A 26,465-nucleotide genomic window follows, 5' to 3' on the forward strand; every position below is an offset into this window, starting at 1 on the left:
TCAGAATAAAATAGCTTTATTTTGAGTTTTACAGCGTTTTAAAAGATCTGGTCTCTCAGTAAACAAAGCAAGATAGTGTCAGGGTCTTCGCCGCTGTAACAATTCCCACTGATATATGTTAGGTCATTTTCATCTCAATACATTGAAAGAAAACTTTTCTAGTGCAAATATATAAAGAATTGAAAAAATGTGTTGTGATTTTTCGTATATTTAAATTTTATACCGTCTTGAATTGGGTTTAAATTGGCCTTTAGTGAAATACCTTTCTAGTCCACTCCCTGAACTGTTCAACCCTCTGCTGTTGGTGTTGTGTTTTCAGTTATCTAAATATCCTGGGCATTCCCTGCTTGGCCAGTATCTAGTTTAAAAACGAAAATTCTCAGACTTGTATCTTTTCTGTCTTGAAATCTAAGAAGTGATCAATTGTCACGCATGTTGCATATTGCATGGTACCTAATACAACACTAGATATCATGCAATGATTAATGTTTTGATATTAAAAACACAACAAAGTCTGTTTCATCGAAATTGTATTCTTGTGATAAAGTCACACATCTCAGTGTATTTTGATACCATAGTAGTTATTTCACCTCATGTTAAGGAAGGCTTTGCAACTCAAGATTTTTTGAGATTCAAATGGTTCTTAACCATGGCATGGTGTAATCATGTCAGATATCCACATTTTCGTTTCTACTTTTCTTCTTTATTTGAAATGCATTGGCATCGCATTTGTATCCCTTCCCTGAGCTAGGAAATACTTGTAATGGTAGATCTTGTTGGGTTTTTTTTCTATCAAAAGACATGTATGTCTTGATTATTTATTTTACATTCTCTAACTCTTGGTTTTATTCTAATTTCTTAAATAATACATATGACTTTATGACATTACTAAAAACCAGTCAGTGTGTTTTGAGATGTTTACACAGCATTCACAAAAACTCGTGAAAAGTTGTGTTTCCGGTGTCCATAAAGTAACAATTATAAGAATAAAGGTTTGAGGTATAATTATTGGTATGTAACCTACTTGCATGAATTTTATCAGGTTTAGCTCTTCAATTGCCTTCTCAACTTCAATCAATAAAATCAATCAAACTAAAAAACATTATTTCGCTATTTGAAATTTATTTTTGTTTTTTGGTCAATTTTTTTTTCTGTTCTTTAAAATTTTTAATTATAAGTTGCTTTGAAAAGAAATAAATTAATTTTAAAGTTTGTCTCTGATGCTGTTAACTATTACTTTTTGATTTTGTTTATTAATTTACTTTCATTTTGTTTGTTTGCTGCCTTGCTGTTGTTGCTGTTTCAGATACATACTTCCCAGAAGATATGTAATATTCACGGCTGTTAGCGGATGGTGTAAACTTTAAATACTGGTTGCTGATACAAGTGTAATTTTTAGTAATCGAGCGCCACTCAGGTTATTAAGAAAAGCACAGTTTTTAAAGGAGAGCAGTTAATACATCTTCTAAAACCTTTTCCTCCATAGATTAATCTGACATAGTTTACGATGGGAGATCCACCAAGTCTTTCAAACGATAAAAGTAATAGTAAAATGGATGAAAAAAATAATGAACAGGAAAACCTTGACAGTAAGTAGGATGTCATTTGCCTTGTTTGAAAAGATAAGCGCTTAATATGTAATGACGTCGTCTAGAGCTAATTTTATATCCGGGTGAACGAAGAAAAAAGAAAGGACCTGAACTTTGACATATTATGATTTAAGCTATTTGTACAATTGTTTTGAAAGTTTACACAGAAAAGCAACATTTTTTTTTTAATGTTCATTTTAATGTTATAACAGTGTTCTAAAAACGATATAAATTATTAATTTTTTTTTTTTTTTTTTTTTTTGAGGCATTACAAAAATAAGTAAAATTAAGATTTATTATTCCCTGAATTCTCTTATAGTATATCATCCTCAAATTGAAACTCAATTATTCCTTACTGTAGTTTGATCATCGGGAATACACTATGAATGTCAAGGATAAACTTATACGAGTCACATATTGTGTAGTCAATTTGATTTAGGGTCAAGGTTTTATTGAATTTTTTCATACATCATTTCATGACAATATAGTTATTATAGCTTTATCATATGGTGAACCAAACACACTGTTTGATTCTGCAAATAGGCACAAACAAGTTACCAAGACATTAGTCAAAGTGAAGCATATCGCATATTTGGAAGTGGATTGAATAAGTATAAGCACTGCTGATAAAGTAATTAGAGAAATTAAAATATAGAAAACAAAATCACGGCTCTGCGTGGTAATTTTTATAGCCAATTGTCTCTTGTTTTTATTAACAGTGCCAATTTTAGTCATGGAGACTCAAGAGAGACTGAAAATTAGTAAAGCGAATAATAATAATATCCATATTTTGAATCTTTGAATCCTATTTTTGTGTCATGATATTTATATTTTTCATACAACTTCAAAAAAATTATATTTTATTTATTATTCTTTTACAGATTTGAATAGAATTTTACACAGTTGCTAATACATATTTCTTTACATACTCATATAATATTGTTCAATACAGAGAATGATTCAATTAGTTACAAGATCTAAAAGTTCGGGTCTCATTTTTTTCTTTGTTCACCTGATATTATAAACTACTAACATTAGAGGCTATCTGATTAATTCTTTGAAATTTGGTTTTGATTCTTTTTTGACATTATAAAAAGTAATACAGATCATAGCTATTATAAGCAGTTTCTTATTCAGTCATTTTAAAATGTTGAAATTGTTAAAGAATTATTTCATTTGGTTGGGGTTTGTTTCCCTTTTTAATAATTTTGTTATGGACTTATTTAAAAAAATAAATTTCACCTGAGTGTACTTTGAACACTCTATTCTATGAAGACTTAAGTTGGAAGACAGTTTGTTTTTTGTTTTTTTTATGAATGAACAATAATATTATTTATTGTATTTTTTTGTTTGTTTTGTGTTGTATATTTTTGTTTGTATTTGCCTTTTTAATAAAAAAAATTCTTAGTTCCAAAAGATATAAATTAACTGCATAAATTAGTACAGTCCAGTCCAGATAATTCGAAATCTGATTAACCGAATTTCTTTTAAATCGAAGAAAATACGATGTAATGAATTATTTTCTTCTTTTTCTATATAAAATATTCATGGTTAATTCGAATTCGAACAGTCGTTATTCTCTTTATTCGAAGTGCAAATGCTTGCCCATCACTAAAAAAAAACTCTGGAAGGTCATAACGAACTGCCTGTCCTCCGTATCCACCCTCCCACGCGTTTTAATGACTGAGCTGACTAATAATAATAATAACTAGACCCCTGAGGCATGTAATGGCGTGTTGTTCCCTCTCCGTCCCACCCGCCCTCTCTCTTCTTTCTCCAAATTGACCAGCTGTCTCGCATCATCCCTCTCTCCTTCTCGCGCTCTCATCACTAAGACTAACTTGTGGTCTGCTGGCCGCTGGCTAACAAAGGGGGTTGATTATAAATAGATCTAACACACAGTGATAACCACAAGCTGACCAATAGAGGAGTCAGGATAGTTATTTCCCTTGTTTGGAGACAAATCGAATTCTGATAAATAGAAGTCATTTGCTTTTCCCACCCAATTCGAATTATCATGACTGCACTGTACGGGAAATGTCATAATTGATGAACTAATGGGATAAGGAGCTATTTATTAATTTGTATCAGATTTTATTTTAAAAATCCATCACATCAGTTCAGTTCCAATTTGTTTTGGGATTTTTTAAGATTAATTAACCCTTCGTAGACAGGGTTTGAGTTTACTCTTGTGAAGTCTAACCATTCTATTTTTTACAAAAGGTATAGAAATAGCAAAGTTAAACAAATCAAGCGAGAGATGCACCGCTCTTACTGTTGTCTTGATTGAAACTGTTTGGTTTCAAATTCAAATGTACTAGTTATTGTATAATAATGGCAAATTACAATTTTAAGAAATTCAGTCTTGCTGTTAAAGGATTAAATAGGTCAAGGTGTTATCATTAAAAATAGTGAATATCAACTGTCAAATATCATGTTTGCTTGATTAAACCAGATAATATTTGCTTCACAGATATTAACTTCGTTAGCTTCTGTTCTAAAGGATTGTATCCAATATTAAAAAAAAGAGTGTATATTTTATTCCTATTTTGCATGTGGTGATTTGAATATTGGTGCTGGGCTGCTTTATCCTTTTATGCTTTTCATTGGCCTACCCTAATGCTGCCGTGAAAATAAGAAAAAAAGTGCTTGTTGCTGGAAGCAGATAATGAAAGTAAAACCAGAATGCAATTTAGATTACTTATCAAATGAAATCAATAGAAAAAGATACAATTACAATGTTCAACCCTTTTTTTTCATCAGGTGATAAGATTGAATCAATTTTTTAAACGACTATTGAAATATTTTAAAGACTCAAAACAACATTTATGTGATAAATTGTACTGATAGGTGGTGGAGCACTCACTTCACAATAAAAGGGACTGAGATTGATCCAGGGTGCAGTTGGGATATTTTCTGAGCCCCCCCTCCCCCCTGTCCACCCAGCAGTGAATGGGTAGTTGGGTCTGTTAGGTCTGGCAGAAAGTATTTTGCGATAGACTAGTGTCCTATCCAAAAGGTATTCAGCAATGCTATTGTCCATTATTCTATCGAACGGGTAAATTCCGCCTTCTTGGGCCTAATGGCTCTGAAGAACTACTTTTGTGTTTGTGGCACTGATTAGCATTTTAAATGATCCATACAGCTTGACCTGACATGGACCTGACATTTGCAAGTCTCATAACCCAAATCATTACAGGCTCATTGTTGTAACGGCGATACTCTCAAATCAATGCAAAATATTGCCCATTACAACGATGATGTATCAGGACCATAATTGTGTTCGGTTATCAGACCTACAATTATGTGTGCATCAGCTTGATCTGTTTAGAAAATCTTCTTATAAAACTGAATCTTACCATATGGAGATGGAAGTAAATTTTGCTCATTGCAAATTTGTAATTGTCGGCTTGCTCTCTCACAAATTTGAAAATGTTATATTTAGAGTAAAAAAGGATTTATCGTTTTGAGCCTGGTTTTAACGTTTAAAAAAAATCAAAAGGAATACAGTCGAGAATGGATATATCGACATCATCGGGACCGTGGTAAAATGTCGATATAAGCATGATGTCGATATCTCAGTCATTAAAGAAAATAAAAGGGAAACGTGAGAAAAAGTGAGATAATAAGGGAAGACAATATTGAGGATTTGGTGGCCTTAAAAAGGCCAATTTTGAATTTTTTTACTGTTCACTTTGTTTGACTAAGTCTGTTATTGTGGTCTGTCTCTGAAGACAAAGAATATTTTTATGGACCCATTCCTCAGCACTGACAAGGATGTCAAATAAGGAAGTGCCCTCGTGAAGTTGCTGAGCAAAACGGTGTGGGGTCTTGATGGCTACTATAGTGGAATGGCTGGAAACTGGTCCTAATGGTGCACTCTCCACATCGGCAACAATGGCGTCTTCTAAAATTTAACTATTGTCGAGTGGTATTGAGACTAAGTTCCAGTGATAGTGGTATTAACCTTGCAGATAATATCGAAACCGAGAAGCTGAGTATTGGCATTGCGTTTGAGAAAGTGATTATTTTTTGGGTGGGAGGGGGATAAGAAGTCTGCCTCATTTACCAACACTTAGATCGGGATTGGCCAGGGCAGCTTAGACAGAAGATAGAGTCTCGCGTATAGTGGGTGATGTCGGGAGCGCTTCTCATCAGCCTATTTGTTGAAAGCCGTGTAATATTGATATCGGGAATTCCATTATTGGTATCAGGACCGAGAAAAGCTGACACGGCCCGGGACTAGACTTGACTGCTGACATCATGGTTATGATCAATGACGATTCACTGGATGTTATTGAACAATTATGTCGCATTTTCTTTGACTGTTATTTTACATCACAGAGTAATATCTCTGCAATTTCATAGGCTGTGTTTTACTTCACTGTAGGATATTTTGACCGTATATAAATTGTATTCATTCTTTTTTTTTAGACAAATTATTGTCAATATCAATGGTTCACAACGTTGATATAACTGTCTTGTGGTAAAATTTATGTCGATATAGGTGATTTATTTTTTTTATTAATGTTACATAGCAAAAGAAAACAGGACTTTGATGTCATGTCGGTATGAGTATGATGTCAATATAACCGTTGTCGATAATCCGTTCTGGAGTGTAGTTTTCTATTGTACCCTCATAGGTCTTTTCGTTTGTCATGTTAATCAGAATGTCCCAGAAGGGTCAAATTATTTATCGTTGAGTTCTGAAATAATCTAAATACTTAGTCTTCAGTATCTCATGTGTCATTGATTTGTTGTTACTATTTATCTCAAAGCCTTGAAACTTCTAAACAAAGAAAACAAAATTGATATAGATTATATTTTGTTGTTGTCTGTTTTGGGTTTGTTTATTTTATTGTTTTTTTAAAAATTATTTTGTTTTTGTTTTTTGTTTTTTCTTCTTTATGCTTTTTTGGGCGTTTTTTTTTCTTTCTTATTTTCTTGTTTTGTTTTGGGTTTTTTTTTAACATATATGATAAGTTATTATTAGCTTAATTTTTTTTTTATACAGCTCAAGAAATCCCCAAATCATTTTATTTGTTGATGGCTGTACTACGATTCAAAATAGATGTGCAAAATATTTTGATTAATTTTGTACAGGTTGTGAAAATAACTTATGCTACATTAAATCAAAAATTGATAATTAGTCAAGAAAATATAGGGTAAGATGCAGATAACCTAACCTAGTTATTGTTAAGATTTAAAAATAAAATGCTGTTTACTCTCATAATTAAAGTAAGAGTTAAGGTCAGGTCGGGTGTCCCAATAGTACAGTTGGTAGAATACTTGCTTCACAATCAATAGGGACCAGGAACGATCCCGGTTGAAGTCTAGATTTATTGACACCCCCCCCCCCCCCCCCCTGTCCACCCACCTGTGATTAGGTAGTTGGATCTGTTAGATATGGTGGAAAGTACTTTGCAGTAGATTAGCATCTATTCAAAGGGTAGCAGCAAGCAATTGCTATTGTCCGTTTCATGCTATAGAAACAGGGATAGACTCTGGCTCCTTGAGACTAATGGCAATGAAGGACTACCTTTTTTTATTAGGTCAGGTCATTTACTATTAAAATTCTCATGCCTACTTGAAGATTTAAACAAACATTCGTAATTTATAGGAGATAAAAAATGTAGTCGCTATAGATAACTTTAAAAATCAACAATTTACCATCAAAAAGATTAAATAACATTTTTTTTAAAGTTTATGTAGTCTGGCATCTCTTTCATTTTCAATAAGTTTTAATGACTAGGAGATGCTCATGAAGTTCTGAAATTTCGTAATTCTATGAAATTTTCACAATAGTAGGCAGGTCTGAATATAGTTTCATGTTTTTTGTTTTGTTTTTTTGGGGGGGTTTTTGGGGTTTTTTTGCTGAATATTAATAATAAAGTAAATTTATTGTAAATGTCTCAAAGCTATATCAATTGAAATCAGTCAATAACTTGTAACCTAGTTGGTATAATCCTAAAATAGATAAAAAGTTCTTTGGTCTCATTTATAGATAATACAGAGGGTTTTTTTTAGAGATTATTCTAACAGCTGTTCATCAGTTTCATCATCATGTTTCATGTTGTTGGTTATATTATTTGGATATATATAATCATACAGTTGTTGTAGTAATAACACCAGATTTTTTATTTTTTTTTTTTTTTTTTTGTATTTTGATGGTTTATTTATGTTTTGTCCTGTGTTTTAACACACTAAATTGTGTTCCTTTTTTCACTCACAGCTCTGGATGGTTTTAGAAAGTTCTTGAAGAAATCATTTGAGATCTTGTCTTGTACCAGAGGGTAAGAAACCCCAGCATTACTGCTGTACACTAATAACATTGTGACCCATTGCCTCTAAATGGTATAAACTATATAAACCCTTATTTCCTGTGTATGGATTAGGCGCTATAAATTTATGTGCCTTTTTACTGTTGTTGTTATTATTATTAATTTTATTATTATTATTATTATTATTATTATTATTATTATTATTATTATTATTATTATTATTATTATTATTATTATTACTTTGTCGGGATGAACCATATGAAATAGAGAAATGGCTTTTAATATTGAAATGGTCAGAATTGTGAAATTTTAGACTTTGTCACTTTAAGAAACCATATTCAATATTCATTCTCCTCAATTTAATCCAAGACTCATTTCTACGAACTCTAAATTCAATGTCAGCATCTCAATCACCCTGACATTGTGTCATGGTTGTCAATTTTCCGTTTAGAACTCAGTATGTTAAAAATCTCAGTGTATTTCCCAATCACCTGGTGAATGGTGTCAAGGTTGTCAATTTCCCGTATGTTTATAGAACTCAGTATGTTAAAAATCTCTGTGTATTTCCCAATCACCTGGTGAATGTCGTCAAGGTTGTCAATTTTCCGTATGTTTACAGTAATCAGTATGTTGAAAATCTCCGTATATTTCCCAATCACCTGGTGAATGGTGTCAAGGTTGTCAATTTTCCGTATGTTTACAGTAATCAGTATGTTAAAAATCTCCGTGTATTTCCCAATCACCCGGTGAATGGTGTCAAGGTTGTCAATTTTCCGTATGTTTACAGTAATCAGTATGTTAAAAATCTCCGTGTATTTCCCAATCACCTGGTGAATGGTGTCAAGGTTGTCAATTTTCCGTATGTTTACAGTAATCAGTATGTTAAAAATCTCCGTGTATTTCCCAATCACCCGGTGAATGGTGTCAAGGTTGTCAATTTTCCGTATGTTTACAGTAATCAGTATGTTAAAAATCTCCGTGTATTTCCCAATCACCTGGTGAATGGTGTCAAGGTTGTCAATTTTCCGTATGTTTACAGTAATCAGTATGTTGAAAATATCCGTGTATTTCCCAATCACCTGGTGAATGGTGTCAAGGTTGTCAATTTTCCGTATGTTTACAGTAATCAGTATGTTAAAAATCTCCGTGTATTTCCCAATCACCTGGTGAATGGTGTCAAGGTTGTCAATTTTCCGTATGTTTACAGTAATCAGTATGTTAAAAATCTCCGTGTATTTCCCAATCACCCGGTGAATGGTGTCAAGGTTGTCAATTTTCCGTATGTTTACAGTAATCAGTATGTTAAAAATCTCTGTGTATTTCCCAATCACCTGGTGAATGGTGTCAAGGTTGTCAATTTTCGTATGTCTTCGTACTCAGATGTAAAAATCCGTGTATTCCCAATACCGCGTGAATGGTGCAAGGTTGTCCATTTCCTATGTTTACAGTAATCATATGTTATAAATCTCCTGTATTTCCATCCCTGTGTATGGTGTAAAGGGTTCAAATTTTCCGTATGTTTACTAATCATATGTTAAAATTCTGTGTATTTCCAATACTGTGAATGGTTCATTATTAATTTTCCGTATGTTTACAGTAATCATATTTAAATCTCGTGTATTTCCAATCACCGTGATTGTGTAGGTTTCAATTTTCTATGTTTACAGTAATAGTATGATTAAAAATCTCCGTGTATTTCCCAATCACCTGGTGAATGGTGTCAAGGTTGTCAATTTTCCGTATGTTTACAGTAATCAGTATGTTAAAAATCTCCGTGTATTTCCCAATCACCTGGTGAATGGAAATAATTATTTACACATTGTCTATTTACTGGAGTTCATTGTATTGACAGGGGGGTTGGTCTGTGTGTTTGCATAAAAGGTCAGTAATTTTTTTTCCTTCTGAATCTGCAACCCTGATAAAACTGTTTTGGCACAGTAGGTCACAGATCAACTTTTCCTTTTGTGGCCAAATATTTTTACTTTATTATATTGATCCTCAACTTATCAAGAAGATCTTATATTGAGATTTCATTGAAAGTCTCTACTTCTAGAATTTTTGACAAGTAGGGGGGATCTTTTTGATTATAAACAATCAGTATACTTAGTAAAAGTTTTCAGGTCAAAATGTACCGGGGCATTTTTGTCAGTGTACAGTAAATTAGTTACTTACTTTCTACTAACTTGTACAAACTAACAAGCAGCCGAGATTTAGTCCTTCAGTCTTGTGCCATGATATGAAAAAGTCGAATGTCTTGTAGTTGTTCTATGTGACTGTACAGCGGATACAGATTTGGGAGAGAGGAATGTGCGTCTGATACAGAAAATAAGTGCTAGGTGTTATTTTAGTCAATTTCTTTGGAAACTGAACTGGTACTGAGGACCTGGGTTTACAAGCAAGGTCCTAATTTTCATTATATTCTCATTGGTCTCATTGATTGCACAAAATCACAATGACAAATTTTAGTTCTTAAAAATTAAAATTAATAAACAGGGTTTTTCTTGAGCTATTCAAGGTCTTGTTGCAATTCATGAAAAGTAATATGATGATTATGATAATAAAATGATAATGATAATAAAGGATATTTATATAGCACCTAACCCCCTGATCAAAATAGCTCTAGCCATACAAAATTAACTAATGTAATACATCATTCTAAAAGTTCCCTTTCACATGCACACATGTACATATTAATACAAGTGTACACACACACTTATTTGCATATACATACAAAGAGTTGAAAAATAGAAGGAAAATATGAATTAATGAATGAAAATCCTATCAGAACATTTAATATTTTAAATACTAATGGCAAATGAAGGAGGGTTATTTCGGTATTGAGAAGTTTGATGTTTTTATCTTACAAAATCCAATGTTAAATGGTAAGAGTTAGAATACATACTGGTATATTTTCCTAAAGAATTATAAAGTAAAAAATATGAATACACATTGTATCTAGTTTAAAACTATTTTACTGGCTTAGATGAGAAAGAAAGAAAAAAGGTGAAATGACTGTTGTTGTAAAAGAAAATGGGAAAAATTACATTGTGTACATCGTATTTGCTCAATAAATGATTACTATTATAACAATAAAATCACCCACATGGGACTAATTTTTGGTATCTATAAACACAGAGGTGTCACTAGCACTATAAAACAAACCCCTACGAAAAAAAAATAGATATATATATGATGTAGGGTTTTTGTCGAATACAATTTATACATAATTATAATATTTATTTTATTATATAATTAAAAATTATGACATTATACCTATATAAAATATGATATATATATATATATATATATATATATATATATATATATATATATATATATATATATATATATATATATATATAAAAGACAAACACTGAAGAGGTGTATAATAAACAGAAAGGGTCTGTTCCACAAGTTGGTAGTCCCTTGATGACTATGTCGCAAAGCAATATGAGTATAGACAGACAACAAAACTCCTCCGCCTCCACCTATTTGGAACAACCCACCCCAACTCCCCCCAGGACCAATATCTTTCAAGCCAAATCTCTTCTCCAAGATGCCAGTGGTCTCTCTCTCTCTCTCTCTCTCTCTCTCTCTCTCTCTCTCTCTCTCTCTCTCTCTCTTCTCTCTCTCTCTCTCATCTCTTTATCTCTCTTTCATTCTCTCTCTCTTTCCTTGTGGGGTCCAGCTTACATGGTCACCCTGGTGGTGTTGTAAATTATGGTTTGTCCTAATGATTTCGGTATTTTTCTCTACAAGTTACCATATATTATGGAATCTTCTAGAATTTGTCATTATGTGCATTTGGTGGAAAATACTTGAAGATTAATTTGCAAACTTTATCATTATCTCCGCACATACCCTCCCCCTGCCCCTCATTCAAACACTCTCACACATACACACATGGACCTAAAAATTTCTTCTCCAAATATGTTAACGCCATTATCAAATATTATCTCATTCGTCTGAAGTGTTTCTTTCATCCTGTTTTATTGATAAAAGGGAAACTCGAAATGTAAACATTATCTGTTTTCATTTATTAAATTGAAGCTTACATTCAATTTCACATTGTTATTCATGTCCGAGTCATAAACTCAATTCAAACTATGTTCCTGTCCCTTCATCATGTTCACTGATATGACAGGATTATCACTTCTTTATTGGTGTGCAATGTCATTGATATCACCATCGCAGTTGATAATGTTATTATGAATCAGTTGGTTCAAAAATCTCCTCTCTCCGCCTCCCATTCATTCTTTATCTTTCTTTCTTGGATTGGATGTGATGTAATGTATACAGATCTTTAACTCAAATTCTGTCAGCCTATTGAAAACTGATTAAAAACCCCTCTCCCCCCCCCCTCCCCCCCCCCCCCTCTTTTGTTTTAATATATTGTCATTTCCTAATTTATTGCACAGTTAAAGTGCCGCGTGTAACACCCTGTTTGTTGGAAAATATGTTGTCCCGGCATAGAGAGAGAGAGAGAATATATAAATTTTGTTTAGTGTTCTCTCATTTCATATTCCTGTGTGTTGTTCTGCAATTCTTTTCTCTCTCTCTTTTTCTTTTTCTTCTTTATCTCTCTCTCTCTCTTACATACACACTCTCTTCTTCTCTCTTTTTTTTTTTCTGAAATCATTCAAGAAGGAATCAAAAAGAACCACAACCAGACATCTCTGCAAAATGTAATGAGTGACTAGTGTGTGATTTGTTCACAAGCCTGCACCATAGTGAAGCCACTTTATCTTTCATTCCCTTCTCCCTACCCCGGAATACACCTTACTCATTCCAAACTCAGAAGTCCAGCGGGAGGTCCGTGATAGTAATGTTTATATTATTTCCTTTTATGTCGACTTTTTTTTTTTTTGCGGGGGGGGGGGGGGGGTAGTTAAATTATTATTTACTCTGTAATATTTAAATAATAAAATATGACCTTACATGATAATGGGCTCTGTTGGTAGAGCACTCATTTCACATGCAAAGAGACCAATTTCGAGCGCAGGCAATATTTTTTCTCTGACCCCCCTGTCCATCCAGTAGTGACTGTGTAGCTGGGTCTGTTAGGTCTGGCAGAAAGTAAAGTACAGTTCACTCCGCTAAATCACACATCGGTGAATCACACAGTCCGCTTATACACTGCACATTCCCGAAAAATGGAATTTTTTTCTATGTAATCACTCCGTTTAATCACACACCATCTCTGCTTAATCGCTACACCTTGATTGGAGTGACAACCAACAGCCGTATGAAATCAACGATGCTGTTCCTGTTCCACTTAACTTTTCGGCCAAAGAATTCAATCAATTCGTAAAAATGAACAATGTACCCATTGACGGTAAACTGACATCTCAGTCTTGATAATTATAATGAAGATGAGAATGAGTCACCGGAATGTGACACACCACCCCTGAAATTTACTGAAAATCTTGACATGATAAACAAACTACGCCACTTCATCCAAGAAGAACGCTTGACAGATGATCAACATTGGCGAGATTTTAAGCAAATGTTTATAAATAGCTTGCGCAGAATAGAGAGCAATAATGCTTTGTGATTCCTGTTCTATCAAGCAATAATGTCATAATTTGTTGTCAATAAAACATGAAAAAGAAAAGTTTTCTAAAAAAGAAGGGGGAAAAACCCAATCCAAATAAATGAATAAATAAAAAACAAACATTCTAATGAGGTCATGTCTAGAACCTGATGGCCCTACATGAATGGCACATGAAAATTGGTCATTGGATTATATTTTTTGGCTTCTCCACTTAATCGACACACTCCACTTAATCGACACACTAACATGAACTCCCGAAAGTGTGCGATTAAGCGGAGTTGACTGTACTTGCGATAGACTAGTGTCCTATCCAATGGGTAGCAAATAATTGGTATTATCCGTTTTGCGCTTTAGAAACTGGAATAGGCTATATGGGCCTAATGGCTATAAAGGACTCCTCTTTTCTCCACTGGAATTCAGGTCCAATGTGTTTTGATTTAAATACTAGTAATAATTTTTTATATAATCAGTTTTCCATTCAGTCTTGGTGCATGGCATTTAGTTTTTTAAAAACTTACAAAATCCACCAGCTGGATATAATAATGTACTAACACACAAAACTATGTGTAATCTTAAACGTTTGTAGTATGATTGATACAATTTAGTAAAAACTTCTCATAAAAATGGCTGGCTAAAATTTCTAGCAAAGGGCTTAGCGAAATCAATTTCATTCCTTATATAATTTTTTTCTTCCCCTCACCAATCCCCTTGTTTTCAGAGAGGTAAACTCGGTGGGCGATTACACAGAGAACAGACCAAAAGAAAAACCAACTCCTGACCCAAAGGCAATGTCTTACTTTGAAGGAGACGATTACAATTTTGACCATCCCAAGAGAGGGCTGGCTGTCATCATCAACAATGAGGACTTTAGTCGGTCCCGGGAGTTTGGGGATCGGCCTGGGTCATCCTTCGATGCTTCTTCCCTCTACCATTCTTTCAAAGCCATGGGATTCGATGTGCAGTTGTTTCATGACTTAGCGGCCTGGAAAATGGTGGAAGTCTTAAAAGCAGGTGGGTTGGGATGGTCATCTCTTAACATTAAAAAAATATTTATTATTTATCTTCCTACTTCCGTCAGTTTTTTTTCATATCATAATTGTGTTATTTAAAAAAAGATTTTCTTGTTATTGCTAATTAAAGATAATCACCTGCCTCTAAACAGTAACCTGACACCCGCCCCGCCCCCCCCCCCCCCTTATGGACATAACATGAATCCTAGTATTTAAAGCGTTAAGTTTAAGTTAAGTTGTTATCCCATCTCTCCTTATGGAGAATAGGGCCATGAACATAACCTCTCCAGGCTGTCCTATCAGCTGTAGCAGTAAAGCCTTCCCTCTAAAATGCGGCTATACTTCTGGTAAGACACTCGCTTACGAATCGGAAGGGTCATGGTTTGAACCTTGCTCGTGGCATATCATATAGTTGAGTCCTTGGAAAAGGCTCTTTACTCACATTCTCTCACCATACACAGGTTTTAAATGAGTACCTGGCCATTAACAGCTTTGTCTCTGTCTGAAAAAGTTGTAATATCACCTAACAGGCGTCATGTCTCATTCTACATGGTTCTTGTTGCTGTTGGTCAGGGACCCTTTGTAAAGCGCTTTGAACATGTTTAGTGGATATTGCACTAAAAGCTCAAGTTTTCAATCCCATTTCGCTTCTTTCTATCAAGTGTTAAGTATACAGTCGCAAATGCTCATCATCCCTTGGATGCAAGTAACCTGCCAGTTATGACTTTCTAGTTATCCAGCTACTTGTAGCTGGCAGAAGAGTCTTGTCAGAAATTGAGAATTCTACACTAGTTTTAGATAGGTTTTGGAGTGTCAATAGTTCAGTCGGTAGAACATTTATTCACAAGCAAAGAGACAGAGATTGATCCTGGGTGCAATCGAGATTTTTTTTCTTCCACCCAGCACTGATAGAGTAACTGGGTTTATTATATCTGGTAGAAAGTACTTTGCGATAGACTAGTGTCCTATCCAAAAGGTATCAAGCAATTGCTGTTGTCCGTTCCACGGTATAGAAATGGGAGATAAACTCCAGCCCTATGGGACTGGTGGCTCTTAAAGACTACTTCCTAAATAGTTTTGAAATTTCTAATTTGAGTGCTATTCCACGGGAATCCTGCAAATGTTTAGACAGGCACTCCCAATTTATTTTTCTCTAGCTTTTTGTAGTATTCCCTATCTCTAACCTTCATTTCATGCAGAAACAATTTCATGGTATATATAAATAGTTTTAAAAATCATTATCCCTTTAAAAAAAAAAAAATTAAGTTTTTTGACTTGATTTCTCCTGATCGTGTCATTTCGTTAGAGAAAGATGCTCTAGTTTAAACATGCTCTCACGAGAGCTTTGCAGTGTACCTTGGTTAAATGTGTGTGTCTTGTATTGCTAGATGGTAATGGAAGGATAGGACATTCAAAAAGGAAGGAATTAGGAGATTGTTGTTGTTGTTGTTCTTCTTCTTCTTCTTCTTCTTCTTCTTCTTCTTCTTCTTCTTCTTCTTCTTCTTCTTCTTCTTCTTCTTCTTCTTCTTCTTCTTCTTCTTCTTCTTCTTCTTCTTCTCACATGGATTGCACTTCCATAACTATCACATTTTGGGGCCAGAAAGGATAGTATAAGCTCTCGGAAACCTGGGAATAAGTCCCTGTCAGTTTAAATTTGCTCACCATCGAGCGGATAATCAAGAGCTAATACTCTTCAACAGTCGTAACGTCACTTCCTTCCTAATGACGCATGGTAACTTAGTAACACTGGCTCTAAACTATCGGCACAATGGCGGATGCTCGTATGAAATATTTCTCCCGCGAGCATAAGGGTATCCAGAGGGAAAAAAAAACACATACATTTGATCATGTTTTGACTTTTACACATTCTGATCACAAGGCATATGAGAAGTTCTAGCCAGCATGAAAAATATAAAGTAATGATTTTCTTTGTTTAGAACCAAGATGGCCGCCGTTGCTATGCGGCGTGACATCAGACTATTGAATCATATTACAAAGATGATACCGTTGAACCTGCATAAAGACAACTTCTGTTTAAAGTCAACACCTCTTATTGTCTCTTTATCTAAGTATGTTCCATTGCTTAAAGTAAACCAATCTTTTCTTGTCCGGCAGTGTTGACTTCCATTATCCTTGAGTCTGCTTTTCATTGGGAGTCTTTCGTTTATGCTCAGCACATTTTTTATGGGACATTACGATATGAGTTTGTTGTTTTCAGGTGTTAAAAGCACTGCCAAAGTGGTTGTTTTTAGAAATAGAATAAAACTTTATTTTTTATTTTTTGAAAAAGATTTGGGGCCTTGATAGAGCACTCGCGTCACATGCAAATGGACTGATAATGATCATGTGTAAAGTCAGGATTTTGTTTCTGACCCCCACCTCTGTCCACCCAGCAGTGAATGGGTAGCTGGGACTGTTAGATCTGGTGGAAAGTGCTTTGCAAAAGACTAATGTCATTTCCAAAGGGTGGCAAGCAATTGCTTTTGTCAGTTTCACACTGTTATAACCCAGTGATGATAATCTTCCGCAGATCCGCAGAATTATGGGATTTTGGGAATATCTCAGAAATTTTTCGCTGAATTTGCCTTGTCAAACATTTTCCTCAAAACCACAATATCATCATTATGTCTTGTGTCATATTTTGACACCTGTGCTCAGTCTCTCGAAATTTGCCAAAGGTCCCTTTTTTGTGACGTCGGGCCAGACATTATGGCGCCAGATGTCACAAATGACACAGAAGACCATAGGTGTTCTTTGATTAGTTGATGGTTGGAAGGGACGGGGAGGGATAAAAGGGTCTAGATTTTTTTTTCTCTGTTGCAGGTGCCTTTTATCTTTTTAATATCTCTCCTCTCTCTCTCTCTCTCTCTCTCTCTCTCTCTCTCTCTCTCTCTCTCTCTCTCTCTCTCTCTCTCTCTCTCTCTCTCTCTCTCTCTCTCTCTCTTTGCCTTTCTTTCTATTTCTCTTTTCTTTCTTTTTTTTTTTTTTTTTTGGATATAGAGTTCCTAAGATCAATTCATAAATTATTATGGTAGAGAAGTCTTCCCCCCTCCTCTCTCTGTTTCTTTCGCAACCATCCATTAAATCATCTGGTTTTACAGAGATAATAATATATTAGAATAAAGCAATTTGAGAGATTCTTGAGTTGTATTGTATTTATAAGCTGCATAACCACTTGGTTTGGGTAACATAGATATTGCCTGCTTTATAAAGTCAAAATCAAAACAAAACAACACTTTCTGGCCTTTTATTTTAATAATATTGTAATTGTAGTCCTTTACAATGTTATGTGGAAAGGAAAATTCATTAAATGTTTACAAACGTAAATTTATGTCTAATGATAAGAATGGATTTATACTAGTAGTAGTAATATATTACATAATACAAAACTATGTTCCTGTTTTATTTTTTACACTTTGCCTGTGTTTGATCGATAGGCCAAGAAATTTTCCCCCTTCTTGACAATTTGCTATTATCATCACTGATAACCGATATAAACTTTGGGTCCACGGGCCAAATGGCTCTGAAAGTTCTATGTTTTAAAACTTTAAATATACTATTTAAACCCCTTTTATTGTCCTTCAACCAACAGCCGTCAAAGATTATGACCACTCTCAAGCCGACTGCTTTGCATGTTCTGTCCTGACACACGGAGATCAGACTTGGAGTGATAAGGAGTGGGATCGCATGGGCACCAATGTACGGCTGGACTTGCTTTTTGGCACTGACGGGAAGGCATTAGCTACTAAAGCTTTAGTGGAAATGTTTAATGATGAACATTGTCCAGCATTAAAGAACAAACCAAGACTATTCTTCTTACAAGTAAGCTTTTTATATATATAATTTTTTTTTTTTTTAATTTTTTTTTTATATTGCAGTTTTAAAGTAAAAAGAAAGTAGTTTTAATAGACTAGCATCGTATCCAAAGGGTAGCAAGCAGTTGGTATTGTCTGTTTCGCACTATAGAATCCGGGATAAACTCCGGCACTGGTCCTGATTTGGTTCTCTTGTGGAGAGGGACACAGCCAAATGTGTTGTGTCCTTATTTTAGAAGATGATATTTTTTTCTTTTTTAATCATCTCCATGTTATATTTGTATGTCGTGTTTTGTGGTGATTTGAATGCGTTCCATATGGTGATTGTGCTTGTGTCTTTGGTGATCTCAGACTATACTCGTGGAGAGATTGCACTTTGAATCTATTCCTATTTCCTGTTTGAACAAATTTCTTTGCTTTACTTTTTTTCATGTGAGATTATAAGCACTGTTAAACTCTCATTCTATAATCTTTTGATGATCTTCTCACAACATTTTTCGCTGGTGCTGAAAAGGACCCAAAAGTGTTCCTGGCCCTGAAAAGAAAAATATTAAAATGACCTATAAAACATAATTGTGCAAATGATTCTTATGATTGAGGCATTTGTCTTGGGGTGTATAGGGCAATCTTGTAATTTAACTATGTAATATGGTTTGGGACCAAAAATGTTTTGCTCACCGGTTTTTCTGTATTTGCTCCATGAACATTTACTTACTTAGGAATCCTACTTGAGGCACATAGGGCATCCACCAGACATCTCCATTTTTTGCAGTGGCTGTATTCCAGGCCTGCTTCCTTTATATCTTTTTCCATGGTCCTTCGCCAGTTTTCTTTGGGTCTCCCCCACTTTCACTCTGGTCTGGAGTGTCCTTTCGGCTTTGACCTCCGACTGTCATGAAGCCTCTGGTCTGCTTCTCTGCTCCTCCAGTAGTGGATTTATGTCTGGTTTCTATAGCGTGAAACGGACATTAATTGCTTGCTACCCTTTGGGTGGGATACCTGCCTATTGCAAAGTACTTTTTTGCCAGATCTAAAAGACCCAGTTACCCAATCACTGCTGGGTGGGCAAGGGTCAGAAAAAATATCTCACCTGCACCTGGGATCGATCTCAGTCCCTTTGATTATGAAGTGAATGCTCTACCGACTGAGATATCGGGAGCCTGTTTTTATGAGGTGGGTTGTTAACCCTATGTTCCATAGCGGGCAGGGAGGTACATACTGTGTCTTCTATCCCCTTATATCTGTTTTCCAACATGCTTTCTGTCTTTGTCTTGGAATGAGATTACTTGGTTTTGTCCTGGCTCTGGCCGGAGTCCTAGCTGGGAGGGAAACAGTCAAATGCATAGTTATTGTTTTGGGAGATGATATTTTTTTCCTTGTAAATCATCTCTCGGTTATGTATTATTATTTTTATTTTGAATGTATAATGTAAGCATCTGAGTGTGTTCCTCTTTGTTGGATTTTGTGCTTGTGTCTGGATGAGACTTGTAGGTGATTTCAAACTAAGTACATTGGTGGTATGCTCTTGGAATCTACATCTGATCCCTATTTGTTCTCAGTTCCCCTTTGTCTTACTTTTTCTTGGGTGCTTTAATTGTAATTCTAGAACTTTTTACTATCCCATTTTCTTCCTTTTTACTGGCGCTGATATAACCTAAATGTGTTGCAAGCGCCGTAAAACCCTTAAAAACAAAAACAAACAACCCTATGTTTGACCCCCATCCCTGGAGGGCCAGTGGATTACACTGATATCTCCCCTTTTCTCTCTTATTGGAGGTCAGAGGTTCGCGATGCACAAGCCCTCACAACACGACAAGGTGATAATCCATCGGGAGGGACCTGAAAATTTAGCTACCACTATATTTACTGCGCAAATACAATTTATATTTATTTATCAATTTCTTTTGCATCTTTTAATTTGACAGGCTTGTCGTGGTGACAAATACGACGATGGTCAGGCAATACTGGTTACAAAACCGACACCAACCCCAACCTATCGTTATAAGAATTCTGGTGACAGGGGAGATAGTAAAGACGGAACGGACGCCAAAGATGAAACAGATTCAGCTTCCATCACTACGCCATCACCCAAATCATCCCCTACCACCCCACCCACTGTAGAATTCGACCGACAAATGTCACTGTCCAGCAGTGTGGACCCCCCAGAATACAACCAACCTGAAGAAGACACGACAGATGCTGCCAAAGGAGACCCAGAAAAAGACGACGACGACGACGGTGAAGCAGCAGAGGAGGAAGGTCAGGCAGACAAAACAGATGCGTTGTGGCATAAGGTGACGGAAGTCCCCGTCACCCCAGCCCCACTTTATCAAGATTGTCTCATTATGTACGCAACTCCTCCAGGTAATCTCATTATTTACTCATCCTCCTTTTCTTCTTTTACAGCTTGGGGCAAGGAGGAGTGGGAGAAAGCTTATATAGATCTCTTAAGAGGCGCGTGGAGCCAGAGTTTATCCCTGGTATCTATAGCGTCAGATGGGCAATAACAATTGCTTGCTACCCTTTGGATAGGACTCTAGAATATCGCACAAAGTACTTTACACCAGATCTTATCCAATCACTGCTGAATGGACAGGGAGAGGTTCAGAAATAAATCTCGACTTCACGCGGAATAGATCACAGTCCCTTTGCATGTGAAGTGAGTGCTCTATCAACTGAGCTATTCCGACCCCCATATGTAGATCAAGCACTTGAAAATGGGACCAAGACTGTTCAGTTTTTCTAGGTTAGATTGTGACAAATGACCAAAGAACTCGGTAAATGGCACCGAAAGAATAGCAGGAATCACTTGCCTAAGTGTCAGATAGCTTTTTACAAAATTGATACTGTTCCACTTTTTCCCATTTTGAGAAGCTATTCTTTTTGTGCCAGACATGGTAATAATAATAAGAACATTTATAGAGCACCATTATGTCAAAACCTCAAAGCGCTTTAATACATGTTACTACAAATGTAATCACAACTCATACAACATTATTTTATCAATGCAGTTATATAAGTAGACATGTAAACGTCACAAAAGTGAGTGTTTGGTAAAAAGAAATATCTTAAGACGTTTCTCGAAGACATCAACACTGCATGATATTCTAATGGACTGGGGAAGGGAATTCCAAATTTTGGGGCCAAATTTAGAGAAGGATCCATCACCAAAACACTTAAAATTTGTTTTCAGTATTACTAACAATTTTGAATCATGCGATCTCAAATCACGCTTCGGAACATAAGGCTGAAGAATGTCTTGAATATAAAGAGGGGTAGAAGATTGAAATGCGTGAAAACAGGTGAGAGCAATTTTGTACTCAATTCTGGCTTTCACAGGTAGCCAATGGAGAGTAATTAGCAGAGCTGCCAACTGTCACGGAACTTCCGTGAAATTCACGGAAATAGACTACGAGTCACGGATACACGGAAACACACCATTTTGTCACGGAAATGGTTGCACGGGCGAAATAAAAGTAATTTTTTTTTTTTTTTTTTTTTTTCTCTCGCCGGGATGCATAACGTTTTAAAATCGGATGTCGGGTGATCAACGCGTGCTAACAACAGGAAGTTGCCTTAATCTCGTTAAGATTCAACCCGACAAAAACCGACAACGGCATAATATTCATGGGCGGGGTAGCCAAGACTGGCCTCAGTAAGTAAAATCCAATCGTTGTGAAGGAAATGACAGGCCCTGTCACTGCCGCAGGTGTTTTCAGCTTTGATTTTTATAAATTTGCCGACAGAAAAGATATGTTTCAGAAATTGCGATTTAAATCCTATTTTATTTGCGGGTGAAAATCGTTGACATTGCACTTTGTTTAGTAAAAATCGGTAAAAAATTACGACTTTGGTGATGAAAAATGACTTTGAAGACAATTATTGTAAACTTTTAAAAATATTATGAATAATTTATAACTCCCTTATTTGTGGGTCGATTTTGTCATTCGAGGTATCAATTTTATTGTAATAAAGAGATAGGAACTTCAGAGTTATTTTTTCTGATGCGAAATTATTACTTTGTAATTTTAGCACCAAGAAAAATAGTCGGTAAATAAATTTGTTACACCTCTTTGAGAGACCGCCAGGGTCCGTTTGTGTAGAATTGTGAATCAAGCGTCTCAAAGTCTTCGACCAATCACATGCTATCTATCCATCTGGCCGAAACAAAGACGCTTCTCCCCGTCGATGTATTACGCTATTGTTATGCAAGGAATATAACACCTTATTGAGTAGGCCTAAAACCTAAAATTTAAAAGTAAAAAATAAAATTCTGAGGAATTTGAAAGTCACATTGCTGAAATCAGCTTGAAAAAAGAAGTACATTGGTCTTTGTTTCATAAAAATCGGTTGAAAACCAACTGTTTTACGAATAAATTTGATTTTAAAAATTGCTTTTGTTTATTTTAGCTTTTTTTAGCAACTTTTTTATTTATCGGCCGATTTTCTTGATTTTTATATCATTCTTTATATCTCAATGAGACGAGATCAGTGATTTACTTTGTTTGTTTCAAATGTAACTAGAACATAATTTGGCTTTTTTACCTATCGACCATGCCTGGATAATTTATTCAACAACGTGGCGATGTGACGCAACTATTCCATGGCCATCTTCCACTGCCTAAACGATGATTCAATTCATTGTTGACGGCTGTTGACACGTGAGCTGCCAGAACGACCAATCGTTGAAGGGTCAAGATGCTCATTAGCCAATCGTTCTTCGGTCAAAAAACTTAATATCTATATTTTGACAATTCCGTAATCGATTTTTTCATTACACACATCGAATACTATACATTGTTTGTTGGATTCGTGTCATTCAGGGAATCGTCGATCGTATTGTTAAAATAATCTTTCATTGCCGATTCTGATTACGAGCGCATGTGTTCTTAGTTCTTTCTTTCATTTTCATTCGATTGTTGGAGCTGTTCATACGTGGTCTTGTCTACTGTTAAATTCGTTTGATTTTTCACTTTATTCACTTTTCTACTTTGTAATAGTTTGTGATTTCTTACTGTGCTTTGAAATGGATACACCGCCAGCAAAACGGAGGAAACAAGCGGTTCTTTATCGGCCGAGATGACTGAGAAATTTCCTTGTCTCATTAAATCGTCCAAAAGCCCTGGTCACGTTTACTGTACGGTGTGCTTCAATGACTTTTTAGTCGATAGTGGTATGAACAATTGTTCTAGGCATGTCAATGGACCTAAGCATATTAAAAATGCTAAATCAGTGAGTAGTGTTAAGTCTGTGTCTTCATTCGTCAATGCTCATGCTAAGAGTGTGGAGTCGGTGACGAATGCCGAAGTGATGTTCACTGGATTTTTAGTGGAGCACAATATTCCGTTAGCGGCTGCTGATCATGTGGGAAAACTATTTAAGGCAATGTTTTTAAATAAGTCTGTGCCTGCTAGGGAGATTATAGAAAAATATTCATGTGGCAGAACCAAGTCAACTCACATTGTGAAGGAAATGGCAAATCAGGAGACATCCATGTTGGTTGCATCGATGAAAACAGGAACATTTTCTATTGCCACAGATGCAAGCAATGATAGAAATGACAAATTGTACCCCATCATTGTTCGATTGGCCATAGATGGAAATATTGTTACTTCCTTATTGTCTATCATTGAAGTGGAGGGTAAAAACACTGGAGTAAAAATAGCGGAGGCAATTGTAGGGGAATTAAAGTCAAAGGACATCAGCTTGGATAATTGTTTGGCTTTCACCAGTGACAATGCTAATGTCATGGTAGGTAAAAAGACTGGATGTTATGGTGAACTTCTGAAGTACAATTCAAACCTCATCAGTACAGGGTGTATTGTCATAGGCTCCATCTTGCTGCAGAGTGGGCAGCCAAACAGTTGCCAGTCAATGTCGAGCAATTTTTCATTGACATTTATTATTATATCGAGAAGAGTGCCAGTAGAGTGAAAAACTTTAAAAATTTCCAGGAAGAATGTGGAGTGAAGCCATCAGAGCTCTGTAAACATGCCCCGACACGTTGGCTTTCACTGTCAAAGACATGCCTCTGGGTTCTGGAGCAATGGCCTGCACTGGAGAGGTTTTTTGAAGAAGAATGCAACAGCACTACAGAGCAGGCAAAGGAGATAGATGCAGAGGAGAATAAACAGGATAGGGAAAAAAAAGTGTTGGACAACCTGAAGTCAAGAACATTGAAGGCTTATATCCACTACCTTTCATTTATCCTTCCTGAATTTGACAAAGTGAATATGCAACTTCAGTCGGAATCTTCAATGGTTCATGTCCAACTCCGTCTGGTACAGCGCTTCATTAGAACTCTTATGACAATGGGGCTAAAACCATGTGCTCTTACCCACAAGGGAGTTACAGATGTTGACTACAAGTCAGAGTACAACAAAAGATCAAATGGTGATCTTGTTATTGGGGAGGGGACAAGGAAGAGTCTGGAGAAATTGAATAAGGAGAAGGAACAATAATTCTATTCATCTTTAAAGAAATTTTTACAAACTGCCATTACTTACCTTTTAACTCTCTCGAGTTCACCCTCATTGAAAATCGAACAAATTTGTTCGATTTTCCATGCATATGAACTCGAGAGAGTTAAAGAATGGACAAATGGAAGCTATTTATTTAAAGAATGCTGAGGTGGCTGACATCAATGTGAGGCAAACAGCCACATGGAAACAGTTGGAATATTTTTAAAATAAATTTCCAACCATTTTACCACAGGATGCAACTAAAGACGAGTTGCAAATGCAATTTATAGAATATCAATCTTGTGAATTACCAGATAACTTGCCTGATGAAATGGGATTGAAGTGGAAGGTGCTTGGAGAGTCTGTGAAGGATATAACAGGACATCTTTCATTGAACACATTAGCCAAAGTCATGACGTCAATTCTTGCAATTCCTCACAGCAATGCCTCATGTGAACGCATCTTCAGCACAGTGAGGAAGAACAGGACAGACTTTCGGTCATCAATGTCTGTTGAGACACTAGAATCCCTAATGATTCTAAAACAAAAAGATGTAGTGTGTCACGAGAGGAAAAATGCTCCAGAGTTGCTGAAGCTATGTAAAACAGCCACAGCAAGAGCTCTCAACAAGGAGTAATAACTATGGAGGAGTTGTAATTGTAAATAGTGTAAATACTAATGTATAATATATAAATAAATGTGGACTCGTAATATTATTTTATTTGGAACTAATTAAATTAGGACTATGCATGATGTGATTAAATTATGATGTGAAAAGACCACCATGACGACACTCTCCATGATTTGACGTTAATATCAGGACAAGAGTTTCTGGTGAGTATAATATTTCATATTTTTAGTGTAAATAAGCGACGTTCTGTTGTCACTGAAGTGTCACTGAAATGTGTCCCCCAAATGACTTTGTCCAAGTTGGCAGCTCTGAATTAGTGCAGCTCATCAAGATGAGACTTTCCAATGACCATCCCTATTCTGAATTCTTTGAAGTTTGCTTATGTTGTGATCTGGAAGACCAGCAAGAAGAGCATTACAGTTATCGAGTCGGGATAGGATCCGTGCTGAAACAGCGGTTTTTAGAGCATCGAATGGAATAAAAGCCTTGAAATGCTGTGAAATTGTAAAAAGTTCAAAATTCAGGCTTTTAAAAATTAATTTATAGTTCTCTTAACTGTTCAATCATTCCATAGTTCAAAGTTACTTGATGTTGTTCTGTGTTGAAGACACTACAAAAACAAGCATTTTGCATCGTCATCCATGTCACCTTTGAATCTATGCCTCAGAGAATGTATAAGATCAGCAGTTCTCTGTATAACATCTTTGAATTGTTATCAAATCTTAATTTTTGTGAATGTCAAAAAGTTTTTTAAAAAGAAATAACTAAACAAATGCGTTTTATATAGCTCAATATCCACTAAATATGCTCAGACCGCTTTACAAGAGGTCTTTAGCCAACAGCAACACTTAACAGACATGTACGATACATGACAAAGTAAAGCAATATTACAATATTTTTTTCCCGATAAAGACAATGCCGTTAATGATCAGGTACTCATTTTACATCTGAGTATTGTGAGATAATGTGAGTAAAGAGCCTTTTCCAAGAACTCAACTTTGCACTGCTCAGAGCAGGACTAACCCGGGTCCAAAGGCGAGTGTTGTACAACGAGACCACAAAAGTTCTGTAGTGTTATGGTAGCATGTTTGACCAGTAATCAGAAGGTCTGAGGTTTGATCCCC

At 35.6% G+C, this 26,465-nt stretch overlaps 1 protein-coding gene across 8 annotated transcripts in view; it reads left to right on the forward strand.

Moving 5' to 3' along the window:
• The window catches only part of LOC144972352 (caspase-7-like), a 51,237-nt gene that overhangs the window by 16,021 nt on the left and 8,751 nt on the right, over positions 1 to 26,465 (forward strand). For 5 of the 8 annotated variants that reach the window (XM_078913453.1, XM_078913454.1, XM_078913450.1 and 2 more), the window contains exons 2-6: positions 1,487 to 1,589; positions 7,822 to 7,882; positions 14,143 to 14,435; positions 18,027 to 18,256; positions 20,175 to 20,613. In XM_078913453.1, coding sequence (XP_078769579.1) covers positions 1,508 to 1,589; positions 7,822 to 7,882; positions 14,143 to 14,435; positions 18,027 to 18,256; positions 20,175 to 20,613 — 1,105 coding nt within the window. In that variant the 5' untranslated portion in view covers positions 1,487 to 1,507. Of the gene's footprint in view, positions 1 to 1,486; positions 1,590 to 7,821; positions 7,883 to 14,142; positions 14,436 to 18,026; positions 18,257 to 20,174; positions 20,614 to 26,465 lie in introns of those variants that run through there. The other 3 variants (XM_078913456.1, XM_078913455.1, XM_078913458.1) reach the window with 2 other exon arrangements.

The sequence above is a fragment of the Berghia stephanieae genome, chromosome 5, assembly GCF_034508935.2.
Source record: "Berghia stephanieae isolate SIO BIC M18660-M18661 chromosome 5, UCSD_Bste_1.3, whole genome shotgun sequence".
Lineage (NCBI taxonomy): Eukaryota > Metazoa > Mollusca > Gastropoda > Nudibranchia > Aeolidiidae > Berghia > Berghia stephanieae.